This window comes from Carlito syrichta, unplaced genomic scaffold (assembly GCF_000164805.1).
Source record: "Carlito syrichta isolate Samal-C Ts95f unplaced genomic scaffold, Tarsius_syrichta-2.0.1 Scaffold308847, whole genome shotgun sequence".
Taxonomy (NCBI): domain Eukaryota; kingdom Metazoa; phylum Chordata; class Mammalia; order Primates; family Tarsiidae; genus Carlito; species Carlito syrichta.
The window spans coordinates 156,438-169,986 of NW_007252943.1; the positions used below are offsets into that span (position 1 = coordinate 156,438).

General features: G+C 50.9%; 2 protein-coding genes across 2 annotated transcripts in view; one reads left to right on the forward strand and one right to left on the reverse strand.

The window, feature by feature from the left end:
- Positions 1 to 2,412, forward strand: part of DNPH1 (2'-deoxynucleoside 5'-phosphate N-hydrolase 1) — a 3,190-nt gene extending 778 nt beyond the window's left edge. Inside the window, exons 2-5 of the mRNA XM_021716590.1 lie at positions 1,289 to 1,355; positions 1,673 to 1,743; positions 1,910 to 2,018; positions 2,204 to 2,412. Coding sequence (XP_021572265.1) covers positions 1,289 to 1,355; positions 1,673 to 1,743; positions 1,910 to 2,018; positions 2,204 to 2,354 — 398 coding nt within the window. The 3' untranslated portion in view covers positions 2,355 to 2,412. The remainder of the gene's footprint in view (positions 1 to 1,288; positions 1,356 to 1,672; positions 1,744 to 1,909; positions 2,019 to 2,203) is intronic.
- A 421-nt stretch (positions 2,413 to 2,833) lies between these two features.
- Positions 2,834 to 13,549, reverse strand: part of CUL9 (cullin 9) — a 44,334-nt gene continuing 33,618 nt past the window's right edge. The window contains exons 31-41 of the mRNA XM_008066122.2: positions 12,449 to 12,794; positions 6,564 to 6,704; positions 6,257 to 6,421; positions 5,851 to 6,014; positions 5,427 to 5,520; positions 4,881 to 4,955; positions 4,663 to 4,773; positions 4,416 to 4,533; positions 3,921 to 4,054; positions 3,248 to 3,321; positions 2,834 to 3,171 (exon numbers count right to left, since the gene is read on the reverse strand). Coding sequence (XP_008064313.1) covers positions 2,970 to 3,171; positions 3,248 to 3,321; positions 3,921 to 4,054; positions 4,416 to 4,533; positions 4,663 to 4,773; positions 4,881 to 4,955; positions 5,427 to 5,520; positions 5,851 to 6,014; positions 6,257 to 6,421; positions 6,564 to 6,704; positions 12,449 to 12,794 — 1,624 coding nt within the window. The 3' untranslated portion in view covers positions 2,834 to 2,969. The remainder of the gene's footprint in view (positions 3,172 to 3,247; positions 3,322 to 3,920; positions 4,055 to 4,415; positions 4,534 to 4,662; positions 4,774 to 4,880; positions 4,956 to 5,426; positions 5,521 to 5,850; positions 6,015 to 6,256; positions 6,422 to 6,563; positions 6,705 to 12,448; positions 12,795 to 13,549) is intronic.

Consider the following 13,549-nt stretch of genomic DNA (forward strand, 5'->3'; position numbering starts at 1 on the left):
CTCCACCGCATCCGCATCCCCGCACCCGGGGCCGCCCGCCTGCCGGACTGCTCCACCCAGCGCCCCCACCCCAGAAGGGAAAAGCCCGGGGTGGGCGCGTGCGTCCCGGCACGCCTACGGGTGGGAGCTGGTTCTGTTTTCGGCTGTTGCCTTTGGTCCCTTCTTGGGGAACTGTGTGTCGCTCCTGTCAGGGCGTTGGTGGGCCCGAGCAGAAAAAAGTGGATCGGGCTCCTTCGCTCGGACTCAGGTCCCCACTCGCTCGCTGGAATCTTCCCCACCCAAACGGAGCGTTTCCTCCTGCCTCCCTTTTTGTCAAGGTATCAGCCCTCTCCCACCCGAGTTCTGGCGAAGGGGCCCCCTCTTTCACGTCCTCTGTTCAGGCCGTTACTATTGTGTTCTGCTCCTGGCTGCTGGATTTTTCTGAGGCACAGACAGCTGCGATGCGTTGGTTGAGAATTCCGCGGGCCCTTGGCAGTTTGAAAATAGTGCCCAGAACTCTCGTGCTTTTCTGCTCAGAAAGCTTTAGGTGGTCTTCCCTCTCCCAACACAAGGGCAGATCCATGATTTGTGGGATCTAATGCAATGTGGGAAACCTCTTTAAAAAGATAAAAAACTGGATGGGGAGAGAACCACTGTTGACTCTGCACACCCCAGACTAAATAAATAAACAACACAAAACAAAATTGCTGAGGAGTTGGAAAGGCCTGGGCAAGTGAAGGACCCTGAAACTTAAGGTTTGTTAGTTTCATTAATGTCCACCACTGCCTGGTGTTTCTCAAACTTCATGTTTTCAAATGTCATTGAGAGCTTTTTAAAATGCTCTCAATGACATTTGAATTCAAGTTAGTGGGGATAAAGCCTTGGAATCTGTATTTGCTTTTTCTTTGAGTTGGAGTCTCACTTGCCCAGGCTGGAGTGCAGTGGCACGTGTACTCATGGCCACTGCAGCCTCTACCTGCAGGGCTCAGGCGATCTGTCTGCCTCAGCCTTCCAAGTAGCTGGAACCACATGCATGCGCCACAACGCCTGGCTAATTTTTTAATTTATTGTAAAGACAAGGTCTCGCCATGCTGCTCAAGCTGGTCTCGAAAACCTGAGCTCAGGCAGTCTTCTCGCCTCTGCCTCTCAATGCTGGGATTACAGGTGTGAGGCACCACACCCAGCTGGAATCTGTGTTTTTTACAAGCTCCCCAGTGGTTTTGCTCTGAGGTGGCAGCTGTCTGCCTCCCCATCCTAGAGGCTAACATTTATTAGGCTGGAACCCAGGATCCTTCCCCTCTGGCCCCAGAAAGCCTCTCCTACCTTTGGCCAAGTGCCCGAACCGAGCACGTGGCGGCTGCAGAGCTGGGCGCTCGGGTGAGGCCACTGGGGATGCACTGGGGGGGGGGCCACACCTTCCCCTAGCCACTCCCATGTGTAGTGAGTGAGTTAGTCCTGGTGTTCTCATTTGGCCCTAAACATACATCCCACTCGCACAAGGTTGAATTTTTCTTGTGGCTGTTCCATTTCCTCCTTTTGATGAGATCTAGTGTTGGGCTGGCCCTTGAGGTCACTAGTACAAGTCTCCCTCCCTAGTACAAGGGCCCTGAGCAGTGTGGATACATTATGCTAGGACACAGGAGTTATCAGAACCAGCGTGGGGCATGTACTGGACCAGCTTTCCCTCAACCACAGGGGAAGAGGCTCCTGGGGGTGACAGGCTCATCCATGAGTGGGACTTGGCATGGCTGCAGCAGGCAGATGGTAAGTGGCCCTCCCGCCTACCAGCAAATTCCTCTGGGATGTCAGAGTCCCCTGGACATCCCTGGCCTCCACACCCAGAGTGCCCTCCTCACTACAGCCACACTCTGTCATCCCTACAAGATCAAGAGCTCCAGATAACAAGTCTTAGTCTCATCTTTCTTCACAGTGGTAGTGGCAGAAGTGACACAGCCATCCTTGGGTGTAGGTTATGAGCTGGGCCGGGCTGTGGCCCTCAATAAGCGAATCCTGTGCCTGTTCCGCCCCCAGACTGGCCGAGATGAGCAACCTGAGCCCGAGATGGCCATTCCCTCCTCCCTGGCTTTCTGTGGATCCAACCCTCGGCTCCTTCCTTCAGGGCTCTGAGCACAGTGCTTACCCCCAGCAGGAACAGGAAGGAAGCGGAAAAGGGAGTGGCGTGGGGATGTGGAGGGTAGCAGCCTCACCATTCCCCACCCTTTCCAGTGCTTTCTGCCATGATCGGGGGAGCAGCAGATGGCACTCGGTTCCAGGTGTGGGACTACGAAGAGGGAGAGGTGGAGGCCCTGCTGGGTCAGTACTTTGAGGATGATCTTCCTGAGCAAGAGGTTCTCTCCCCTGACCCAAGTGCTTGACTGGATCCCACTTGATTAACTTTTCGATCCCAGACACTGCTCTAGTACCATTCTTGTCTCTCAGCCCCAGTAGATTAAAAGGCATATTTAAAATGCTGGCTTTGTGTCTGTGTGGTGGGGTGGGGCAAGTCTGCAGTAATATCCCTTCCTACCCCACTTCAAGATGTAGAGACCCTCTGAAAGTCTGTAGGCCAAGAGGAAGGCACTTCCCTATGTCCTCAAGTCCCTCCCCAGGAACATTCAAAAGTTTGGAGGAAGGCTACTCATGGGGGCTGGGGTGGGCCTGCACCTGGCCTGTACCAGTCATGTCCCTTTGTCAGCTTAGGTCAGATGGGTCTGCGCTGAGCCTTCTCTGAGGGTAGCAGAGTCTGGAGGTCTAAAGGTCTAAAGAAAACTACAGGATGAGGGGCTGAGTGAGGGGGGCCAGGGGAACCAAAGCTGGCAGGCTGTGGGGAAATGCCCAGCCTGCTACCAAGAAGTACGTGAAAAAAGACGTTTATTGAACAAATAGACTAAGGAGGGGCTACAGACACTGGGAACCCCTCTCCACACCAGTGGGAAGGGGAAGCTCCCGGCCTACAGTCCATGACGGGGGTGGCTCCTGCACCCTGCCCCTTAGTCGTAGGACTCATCGTCGTACTCCTCGTCACCAAAAAAGAAAGTCTCTTGGTCCAGGTTCTCGGACTCCTCGTCATAGGAGAAGCTGTCATTGTCCAGCTCTTCATCAAATTCATCCTGCTGCCACTCGGGCACATCGTCCTCCTCGTCTTCCTCCCCTTCCTCCTCATCCACCTCCAGTCCCGAGGAGCCCGGGGGCCTAGGGAGAGCCCAGTCAGCCCAGAGGAAGCCCGACAGTGCCCACTGCTGCCTCCGTGACTACCCACACTACTTACTGATTGCTGGGCATGTTGGATGCCTTTGCCTCCCGGGCCTCTACTGATGGACTCTGGAGACCAACCCGGAAATCCTGGCAAGCCAATGGAAGGGTTTGGGGCAAGGAGAATAGAGGACACTAGGCATCTGTAGCTAGCATTCCTTTAGCTGACACTGGGGGCCAGGATTCACCTCCTCTCACCACAGCACTTCACAAACCACTGTCTTTGTGTACTTCAACTCACAGATTGGTTTCCAGGGCTACGGGACAGGACAGTGAGGTGCACCACCTTGTGCTTAAGGAGCTTACGGTCTGTGCATGTCTTTTCTGCCCAAGCAACCCGAGGGCAGGATTCACAGATGACTCAACATCAGCATATTAGAGTTGGAAGAAACCTGGGAGATCCCTTACCAGTAATCCTATCCCCAGGGCCCCACTCCTCAGACTGTAAATCCACACATGGGAAGTACAGAGTGGAAGAGATCCCTAAGTGATTCTGATGGGCACTGGACCAAATGTCCTTGTGTGTAGCACCAGCACCCTTTATTCTATAGGAAAGCCCAGGAGGTTTGGAGACAGGTCTGCCAGCACCCAGCAGGCTGGCCCAGGTATCCTGACATCCATCCACCCCTCACTGCCTTTCCTTCTGGACCCACCATGTTGGGGAAGAAGCGCCAGGGCTGGGGACGTACCTGGGTAGAATGCTGCAGGATAGCAAGCAGCCTCTCCTGGATCCGCTGGAGCAGCTCCATGCCTGCGCTGAGACACTCGGCCCGCAGGAGGCGCAGGGAGGAGGCCAGGTCTCTGCAGCGCAGCAGGGTCTCCTCTGCAGAGGGGGCAGGCACAGAGGCTCCCTCCCTTCTCACTCTCATCTGTTCCTTCCTTCAACAGACACCTATGGAACATCTACCAAGCGCCAGGCACGGCTCTAGACACTCATTCTGGTGAAGGCACCGTTGTAGGGCCAGGGTACAGACCAGAATCCAAGAACTCGGGCGAACATCTGTGTTCTCAGGCACCTGACAACACAGGCTCTAGCCCTGAACTTTAAGAGCCAGGCGCTGAGAAGGCTATGGAGAATGAAGAAGAGGACAAGGGCAGAGGGAGGCGGAGGCACTGTCGACCTGTCTGTGGGGGATGGGAGGCTCAGCGCAGTGGGACAGAGGCAGCAGGGTGGGTGGGCTCACCCAGGAGGATCTGCAGGGCGTTGGTGTGCAGCTCCAGGGTCTCCGTCTGCTGCTCCACCACATCCATGGACTCGGCGTCCTGGCTGTAGAAGCTGTACACACAGGCATAGGCCAGCACCTAGAGGAGCCCCTAGTCAGCTCCTGGCCGGCCTTCTCATCCCCTTCATCCAGGCAAGTCAGGTGAGGGCAACTGAACCCACCAGACGCCCTTGGCACACCCCCACCCTCTTCCCTCACCCGCTACAACCTTCCGAGCCTGCTCTAGCCCCCGGCAGGCATCACTGAGGAATGTGAAAGATTTGGGCGAGGGCACCTCGTGGATGGCAGACACCCGGTTCCGCAAGTTCACAGCAAACTCCTGTGCCGGGGAAGGTAGATCAGCACGTGGAGCCCTAGCTCCCAGCACCCGGTCCAGTTGGGACCTTTGGCCCCTACCAGACATCTCCCACGGCTCCCCTGGCTCACCCGGGCCTGGTGGTGGAATGTACATCTCTCATTGTAGTCTTGAAACCGCTTCTCCTGGCGTGCTGCTTTGCTTACCTGGCGAGGACACGTGGGAGGGTTACAAGGTGCTTGGTTTGGACAGGATGGAGTTACTGACTAGGACAGCCACCATTCACGAGGCCCTTCTACACTTCAGATTATTTTCATTGACTCCTCATGCTGTGTGAGCAGATCATATTAATCCCTTGTACAGAGGCTGTCAAGGCTTGGAGGAGTAAACTGACTTGCCTGAAGCTGTGCCCTAGGCAGTGGAGCCAGGCTGACCCAGAGTCCTTGCTCTTCACTCTGTCTGGCGCCTCCCCAAAAGGCCCAGCATCCAGCCTTTCTATAGCCCCTTTGGTGTGAGAAGGCCTGCTCTGCGGCTGAAGGGCCCCCGTGAACCGGCTTCCCAGCACCTGTTGGCCTAGATGGCTCTGTCCTCCCCCTCAACAGCTACGAGGCTGCTCGGCACACAGGCCTCTGCTCTGGGCCTCGGGTCTCTGCCCTCCCTGGTGCCCAGCCCCTTACCATGGCAGAGCAGTTGTAGTAGTCTTTGTGATTTGGCTTCCAGGACTTGAGGCAGCGCCAGCAGAATCCATGGTTACATTTGGCACAGGTCATGCTATGGAGGAAGCAAGTGGGTCAGGGGACTCCTGCCTCTGGGCAGGGGCGTGCAAGGAATGCCAACAGCCTGGACACTCCACTGCTCATGCCCTGCCCTCCGTTCTCTCCCTCTGCTCTGATAGTCTCTTAATCACACCCAGCCCTACTGAATGCACCCTTGCTTTTGAATTCCCTCATACAGTGTAGACTGGAAAGCAGGGAAGCCACCAGTAGTTGAGGGACTTCCCCTGTTTGCCAAACTTTAGGAGAAGCCCTGTTACCCCTGCCTTCTGCCCAGCCTCCCTCCCTCTCCCCTGCCTTCTGACTCCACATAGGACCCCCTCCTTACTGCAGGCATCCCTCGTTCTTCTCGATGGGAGCCTGACAGCTGGGGCAGCGCTTGGAGATGAGCTTGGCCAGGTGCTTGCTCTGTGCCTCCATGCTCATGCCATCGTAGTAGCCACCGTCGTCAACCCACTGAGACATGTGGCTGCAGCTAGCAGGGTAGTGTGCCTGTGGCAAAGGGGGGTGGTGAGGACAGAGCTGAGCCCAACTGGGTGGCACTGCTGGGTGCATGGGAGACGGGGCGAAGACCCAGGTCCATTTGGAAGACTCCAGGAGGAGGACCAGATCTCACCTGGGTGGCAGAGGCTGAGGAAAGGACACGTTAGTCTGTGTATGTGTGGCAGGGAGGGGTGCTGAGCAGGGAAGGAGTATGAATCCTTGTTCAGGGTCATGGCACGGTAGACACCCACCTCAGGGAAGCTACAGCTGAAACAGGAGGCCCAGCCACACTTGGAGCAGGTGGTCCCGCAGCCCAGGCCCTGGCGGCACAGAATGCGGTCACAGCCCTGGGGGTTGGTGCACCAGGTCAGGTTAGAGCAGCTCTCCACGTAGCCTCGCAGGAGTGCCTTCTCATACTGTGGGGCCATAGGTGCCACGAGGTGAGGGCATGGCTCCCCGGGATGCCACACCTCCAGGCCTCCAGTACACAAAACTCAGCCCACTCCCTGGGCCTGCCCCTTTGGCTCTGCTCTGGAGCCCTCAGACAAGAAGAAGTACCTTGGAGATGACCTCTGGCGTGGAGACGATGGCACGAATGAAGGCTCCGGTGGGCTGGGCCGGGCAGTCGGCAATGGGGCAGGTGCAGTTCAGCACAAGGTTCTGCTCGATCCGAGTTGTCAGATACTCGTTCCAGCAAGACTAGGAGGGATGAAAGGAGGAGCTGCTCAGAGACAGCACAGAGGAGGTTGTCCTGGTAACCTAGCATCCCACCTCATCCCTCCCCTACAATGTGGAAGGCCAGAGACAAGCCTGATTCTAGATCAGCCTCAAAGGTGACCCCAATCTCTGGCTTCTGTGGGTTTTGCTGAGATTGGTTCAAATTACAGTTGTCTTTGAGAATGTGTGGGCTAGAGTATTCACCGAATTCTAATCACTGTTGGGATGGAAAAAGAGGGAATGGGTAAAGAATCAAGGAAAAGGAGGAGTCAAGTTTCAAGAAAGATATGGAAAGAGCAGGAAGGTCAGAGAGGAGGTCTAGGGGGGAATTGCCTTCCCCCGGGTACTAGCCTCTAGCACCGCGGCCCACATAGGTGTCTCCTCCTAGCTCCAGTGACTTTTCTCTAACACTCCATCCGGATGTTCCCATCTCCCCAAACTCGTGCCGTGCATAGATTTGGGCTCTTCCCCACAGACTTCCCACTGTACCCCCAGCCCTGATCAGTGGCAGCACCTTCCCCCAGTCACCAGTGTTGGAACCTTCACATCATTCAAATTCTTCTCTTGCTCCCACTTCACTCCCCCATCCTAAATCAGGCCATTGTCCCCTCACCCCTAAACCACTGGAAGAGCCTATCCTGGTAAATGGTCTTCCTCTCCCTGTTTCTCCCCATACTATTCGTGTGGTATATGCATGAACAGCAATCTGAGCCTCTCAAATACTCCATCAGCAGCCTCTGGCCTCACAATACCTAAGGCAGAGCTTTCCGCAATGATGGGTCTAAGCCCCAGCTACAGGGTAAATGTGAAGCACCTGACTGGACCATTTCCCTTTTTACACTGAAACAAACCCATACAAATTAGGAAGCTGAACACAAACTTCCTGCATTTCTGAAATAAAACAGAGAAAATATCTCCAAATTCTGACCCCACACTTGCAGGCACACAGGTGCCTCAGGGACACTCACTACCCTGTAGGACTCAATCCAGCATCTCAGTCTGGTGACCCCATCTGCTAAGAGCCCCCCTCCTCTTGTTACCATCGTCCAGCTTCAAGTGCCACCTGTCCGCCACCACTCCTGTTTGCCCCTGCTCACACTGGGGACCTTCTCCAACTGCTCCAAACCACGAGATCATCTTCCTCTGACTTCTCTTGCACTGCTGCTGTGCCATCAGCTACAGCTCCTACAGAGGTTCCTCCTTGACTGGAGCTTTTTCAATCAGTCTTGTTTCAGGCTCCCTGTCTCTACATCCCTACAGGCTCAGCGCCCTGGGCCTGCTTCTCTCTCCCTGGGCAATGTAAGCCAAGCCTCTGTCCACCTTGTTCCAAATCCAAAACTCTACTGTCTACCTGCCAGTTCCAAACCAAAAAAGAGCTAGAATGGCCAACAAGCAGCTCAAACTTCACACGGCCAACAGGTTGAAGATGATCCATTCCATCCACTCAGGTCAGAAGAAGCACAGGAATCATCCTCAGTTCTCTTGTCCGAAGCCTCTATGTCTAATCCACCAAACCTGCCAACTCTACTTCCAAATGTATCCCAGGCTGTCCACTCATCACCACTGCCTCTTGCCCAACTACTACCATCTCTTGCCTCTCTGTACAATAGTTTCTAAATGAGCATTACTGCTTCCACTCTTGCTCCATCCAAGCCTTTCTCCACACTGCAGCCAGTAATCTTTTAAAAAATGTAGGCCGGGCTTGGTGGCTCAGCCTGTAATCCCGCACTTTGGGAGGCTGAGGTGAGTGGATTGCCTGAGCCTGCGGATTCGAGACCCACCTGGGCAACTTGGTGAGACCTCATCTCTACAATAAAAAAAAAAAAAAAAATTAGCTGGGCGTGGTAGCGTGCACCTGTAGTTCCACCTACTTGGAAGGCTGAGGCAGAAGGAGCCCAGCAGGTCGAGGCTGCGGTGGCCAAGAGTGTGCCACTGCACTCCAGTCTGGGTGATAGAGAGAGACTCCAACTCAAAAAAAAAAATTGTAAATCGGATCATCACACTCCCCTGCTTAAAAACCACCATGGCTTCTCAAGATAAAATCCACTATCTGCCAGTTCAACCTGGTGCCCAGTCACCTCCCAGGCCTCCTCTCCCACCCTGGACTGTTCAGCCTCCAAGCTCATCTCCTCTGTGCGTGCTGTTCCCTGTCTACAACTCTCTCCCCCAGATAGTCACCTCCTCAGACAGGCCTTCCTTGACCTGCCCAGTCTAAAGTATAAGCCCCTATCCCCACTCTTAACTTCAGTCACTTCCTATAACCTTACCCAATTGTGTTTTCTTCCCTGCATTTATCACTAAAGTGTGGAGGGAGGGCCATATGGTGAGATTGCCAATGTTCAAATCCTGACCTTGGGCAAATTACTTCACCTTTGAGAGTCTCCATTCGTCATCTGTAAAATGGGGATCATAAAGATGCCTACCTCATAGAACTAGTATGAAAATTAAGTAAAATAATGTATGTATGTCAATCGCATAATGCCAGGTCCAGCGTGAACCCCCATAAATATTAGTTTCTAATTATTTTTAACTTTCTGGTCATTTCTTGCTTGGATTTTTTTCAGTCTCTCATAGAGCACCCAGTGATATGCACATAGTAGATCCATGAGAAATATTAGTTGAATGAAAAAAATGAAAGTGTAAAGGAAATAATTAAGAACCTGGGGAACACTGACCAAGCTGAGAAACAAATCAAGAACTCAACTCCACTTACGATAGCAGCCAAAAAACTAAAATACCTAGGAATAGATTTAACCAAGGAGGTGACAAATTTTTACAAGGAGAACTACAAACTCTGATGAAAGAAATTGCAGAGGACCCAAACAAATGGAGAAAAATCCCATGCTCGTGGATTGGAAAAATCAATATTATTGAAGTGACCCTATCACCCAAAGTAATCTAAAGATTCAATGCAATCCCTATCAAACTACCAATGTCATTTTTCACAGAATTAGAAAGAATAATCCTAAAATTCATATGGAACAAAAAAAGAGCTAGACTAACTAAAGAAATCCTAAGCAAAAAGAACAAAGCTGGAGGTATCACACTACCTGACTTCAAATTATACTACAAAGCTGCAATAACCAAAACAGCATAGTACTGGTAAAAAAGCAGATATATGGTCCAATGGAACAGAATAGAGAATCTAGAAATAAACCCAAATACCTACAACCAACTGATCTTTGAAAAAGCAAACAAAAACATACACTGGGAAAAGGAAACCCTATTCAACAAATGGTACTGGGAAAATTGGATAGCTACATGCAGGAAAATAAAACTTGATCCCTATCTCTCCTCATATAAAAAATTAAGATGGATTAAAGACTCAAATGTCAGACCTGAAACCACAAAAATCCTAGAATACCTAGGGAAAACTCTTATGGACATCAAGAAGGCAAAGAATTTATGGCTAAAACCCCAAAAGCAAATGCAACTAAAACAAAAATAAATAAATGGGATTTAATTAAACTAAAGGTTTCTGGGCCAAGCTCAGTGGCTCAGCCTGTAATCCCAGCACTTTGGGAGGCCAAGGCGAGTGGACTGCCTGAGCCTGCAGGTTCAAGACCAACCCAGACAGCTTGGCAAGACCTTGTCTCTGTAATAAATAAAAAAAATTAGCCGGTGTGGTAGCACACACCTGTCATTTCAGCTCTTGGAAGGCTGAGGCAGAAGGATCACTGGAGCCCAGCAGGCTGACCCTGGGGTGGCTGTGAGTGTGCCACTGCACCCCAGCCTGAGTGACAGAGTGAGACTCCAACTCAAAAAAAAAGCATCCGCACAGCAAAATAAATAATTAACAGAGTAAACAGGCAACCTACAGAATGGGAGAAGACATTCGCAAGCTCTACATCTGGCAAAGGTCTAATATCTAGAATCTACAAAGAACTCAAACAAATCAGCAAGAAAAAAGCAAGTAACCCCCATTAAAAAGTGGGCAAACAACATGAACAGACATCTCTCAAAAGAAGATATGCAAATGACCAGCAAACATGAAAAAACGTTCAATATCACTCATAATCAGGGAAATGTAAATTAAATCCACAGTGAGATATTATCTTACACCAGTCAAAATGGCCATTATTAAAAAATCAAAAAACAATAGATGCTTGACATGGATGTGGAGAAAAGGGAACTGTTGGCGGGAGTGTAAATTAGTACAACTTCTATGGAAAGCGGTACAGAAATTACTCAAAGAACTAAAAGTAAATCTACCATTTGATCCAGCAATCCTACTACTAGCTATCTACCCTAAGGAACAGTGGTCATTATATATAAATTTTTTTAAAAACCCTGCACCCACATGTTCATCACAGCTCAAGTCACAATTGCAAAGATGTGGAATCAACTTAAACACCCATCAACCGATCAGTGGATAATGAAAGGGTGGTATATATATATATACCATGGAATACTATACAGCCATTAAAAGAATGAAATCATATCCTTTGCAGCAACATGGATGGAACTGGAAATCATCATCCTAAGTAAACTGACTCAGAAACAGTAACCAAATACTGCATGTTCTCACTCCTACTTAGGAGCTAAACAGTCACAAAGATGGAAATAATAGACACTGGGGATACCAGTAAGGGAGGAGGGAGGAGGACTAAGTTTCAGAAACCACCTAGGGGCATAATGTTCACTACCTGGGCAATGGGGCACCTGAAATTCAACCCCACCACTACACAGTATGTCTACGTAATGAACATGCACACATACCCCCAAATCTAAAATCTTAAAAAAAATTTTTTTTTAATCAGAAAAGAAAGAAAAAGAACCTGGGAAAAAGGGAACATAAGCAACTATGTGAGATGAGTAACTAGAACAAAAGGGAAGCAGAAAAAGAAAATACAATACACACACACACACACACACACACACACACACACACAGGCAAATGTATGTGTCCCCGATCACCCACCACTGGGAGATACTCTTGGGAAAGACAGCTAGACTTGCTGGCAACAAGGAGCACTCCTTCTGCCAGGCTGATGTGTCTGGACTTGCACCAGTTCTAAAGAGTTGTGAGGCAGGGTATACCAGACTCAGTACTCTGGGTTCGCTACGCCTCAGAACCCTGCCCACCTTTGAAGACAACTCACTCCCCATCTATAACCATCTCTGTGTCCGTTGTACAGAAGCAAGCCTAACTTCCCACAATGCCCTTCTCCTTTTGTGCTAGTTTCTGGTCTATACCATTTCTTATTTTTGAATTAAATATATGATAAAAGAAGTGATGGTGCTCTGACAGGAGAGCACTTGAACAGTGACAGGAAATCCTAAGTTATAGTTATCACCAACTGAGTAACACTTTCTCACAAAGTGCTTTGGCATAGTTTTTAAAAATATATATAAATCAGTTCTCAAACTTGGCTGGTAATTGGAATCACCTGAGAGCTTTGAAAACTCCAGATGCCTGGACTTCACCTCCAGAGATTCTGATTTAATTAGTCTGGGGTACAGTCTGAGGATTAGGACTTATACAACTCCCAGTGATTATAATATGACACACAGTTTGAGAACCACTGATATATATCTTGAATCCTAACAACCACCCTTCAGAGTATTGAGGCAGGTGGTACCACTTCTAGATGACCAACTAGTTTAACATGGACTAAGAGTCTCATCCAACGTTGCCCAGGTAGGAAAGGGCAATGCCAGGAGCTCCCAAGGAATTACATGAGGCTAGAAAACCAGGAGCAGGAGGGAAGCTGGTGGGGCCTCACCTTACAGCAGTAGTGCATGCAGCAGAGAGACGGCAAATCGACGTTGGGCCCCAGGGGGCTGACACAGACAGGGCAATGGTCAGGGCGTGTGGGTGCAGTCTGGGCCTGGGGTACACAGAGCCCAGCTGCCAGAAGCAGTGGCTCAGGGTCATCACTGTAGCTCTGCAGCAGCTGTTCGGTGCCCCAGTGGGAATGAGCCAAAAGGTGTTGAGCCACATCTGGCTCTAAGTTCAGCGTCTCCTGCACCTGCCGCACCGTCTGCTCCATCAACCCTTCTACCTCCTGTGGGCTCATGGTGCGGCCTGCAGGCAACTGGAGAGATGCCAGGGCAGCCACAGCTTCTGGGCTTCAGTGAGGGGAGAAGAGACAGCAGTCAGTATGCCTGCCTTGCTGACTCAACCTACTAGCTAAGTCTCCCCCAGCAACCCCCCACACTTGTACATCCTAACTCACACCTGCCTGACCAGCCTAGGGAGAACCACCCAAAGCAGCTGTTGAACACAGTCCTCCACAAAAAGCATTTGTAAAAGTAGGAGATGGGGCTGACTGTAGCATTGATTGGAGACACCACAGGTGTCTACAGGTCAGGGTATTAAGTGGCCTAGAGTGGTTGGAGCAGTCCCACCCCAAATACTAGCAGCACCTCTGGTGAGAAATGGTAGTCTACATCCTCAGTGCTCAAGCCTGCAGCACAAGAATCACAGAAATCTCTACTGAATCAGAATCTACATCTCAACACACTCTCCAGGTGATGTGTATGCATGCTGAGGTTTGAGAAAGAGTACTCTAGAGAACTCACTTTACACATGATGCAAATACCCTTGAAAGCAGTGCCTTCACAAATTCTGGTGAACTGGATCTGATAATAAAAGCTTTAGGGGTGGCCGGGTTCGGTGGTCCAGCCTGTAATCTCGTGCTTTGGGAGGCCGAGGTGAGTGAATTGCCTGAGCCCGCGGGTTTGAGACCTGCCTGGGCAACTTGGTGAGACCTCATCTCTATAATAAATCAAAAAAATCAGCTGGGTGTGGTAGCGTGCGCCTGTAGTTCCAGCTACTTGGAAGGCTGAGGCGGAAGGATCATCGGAGACCAGCAGGTCGAGGC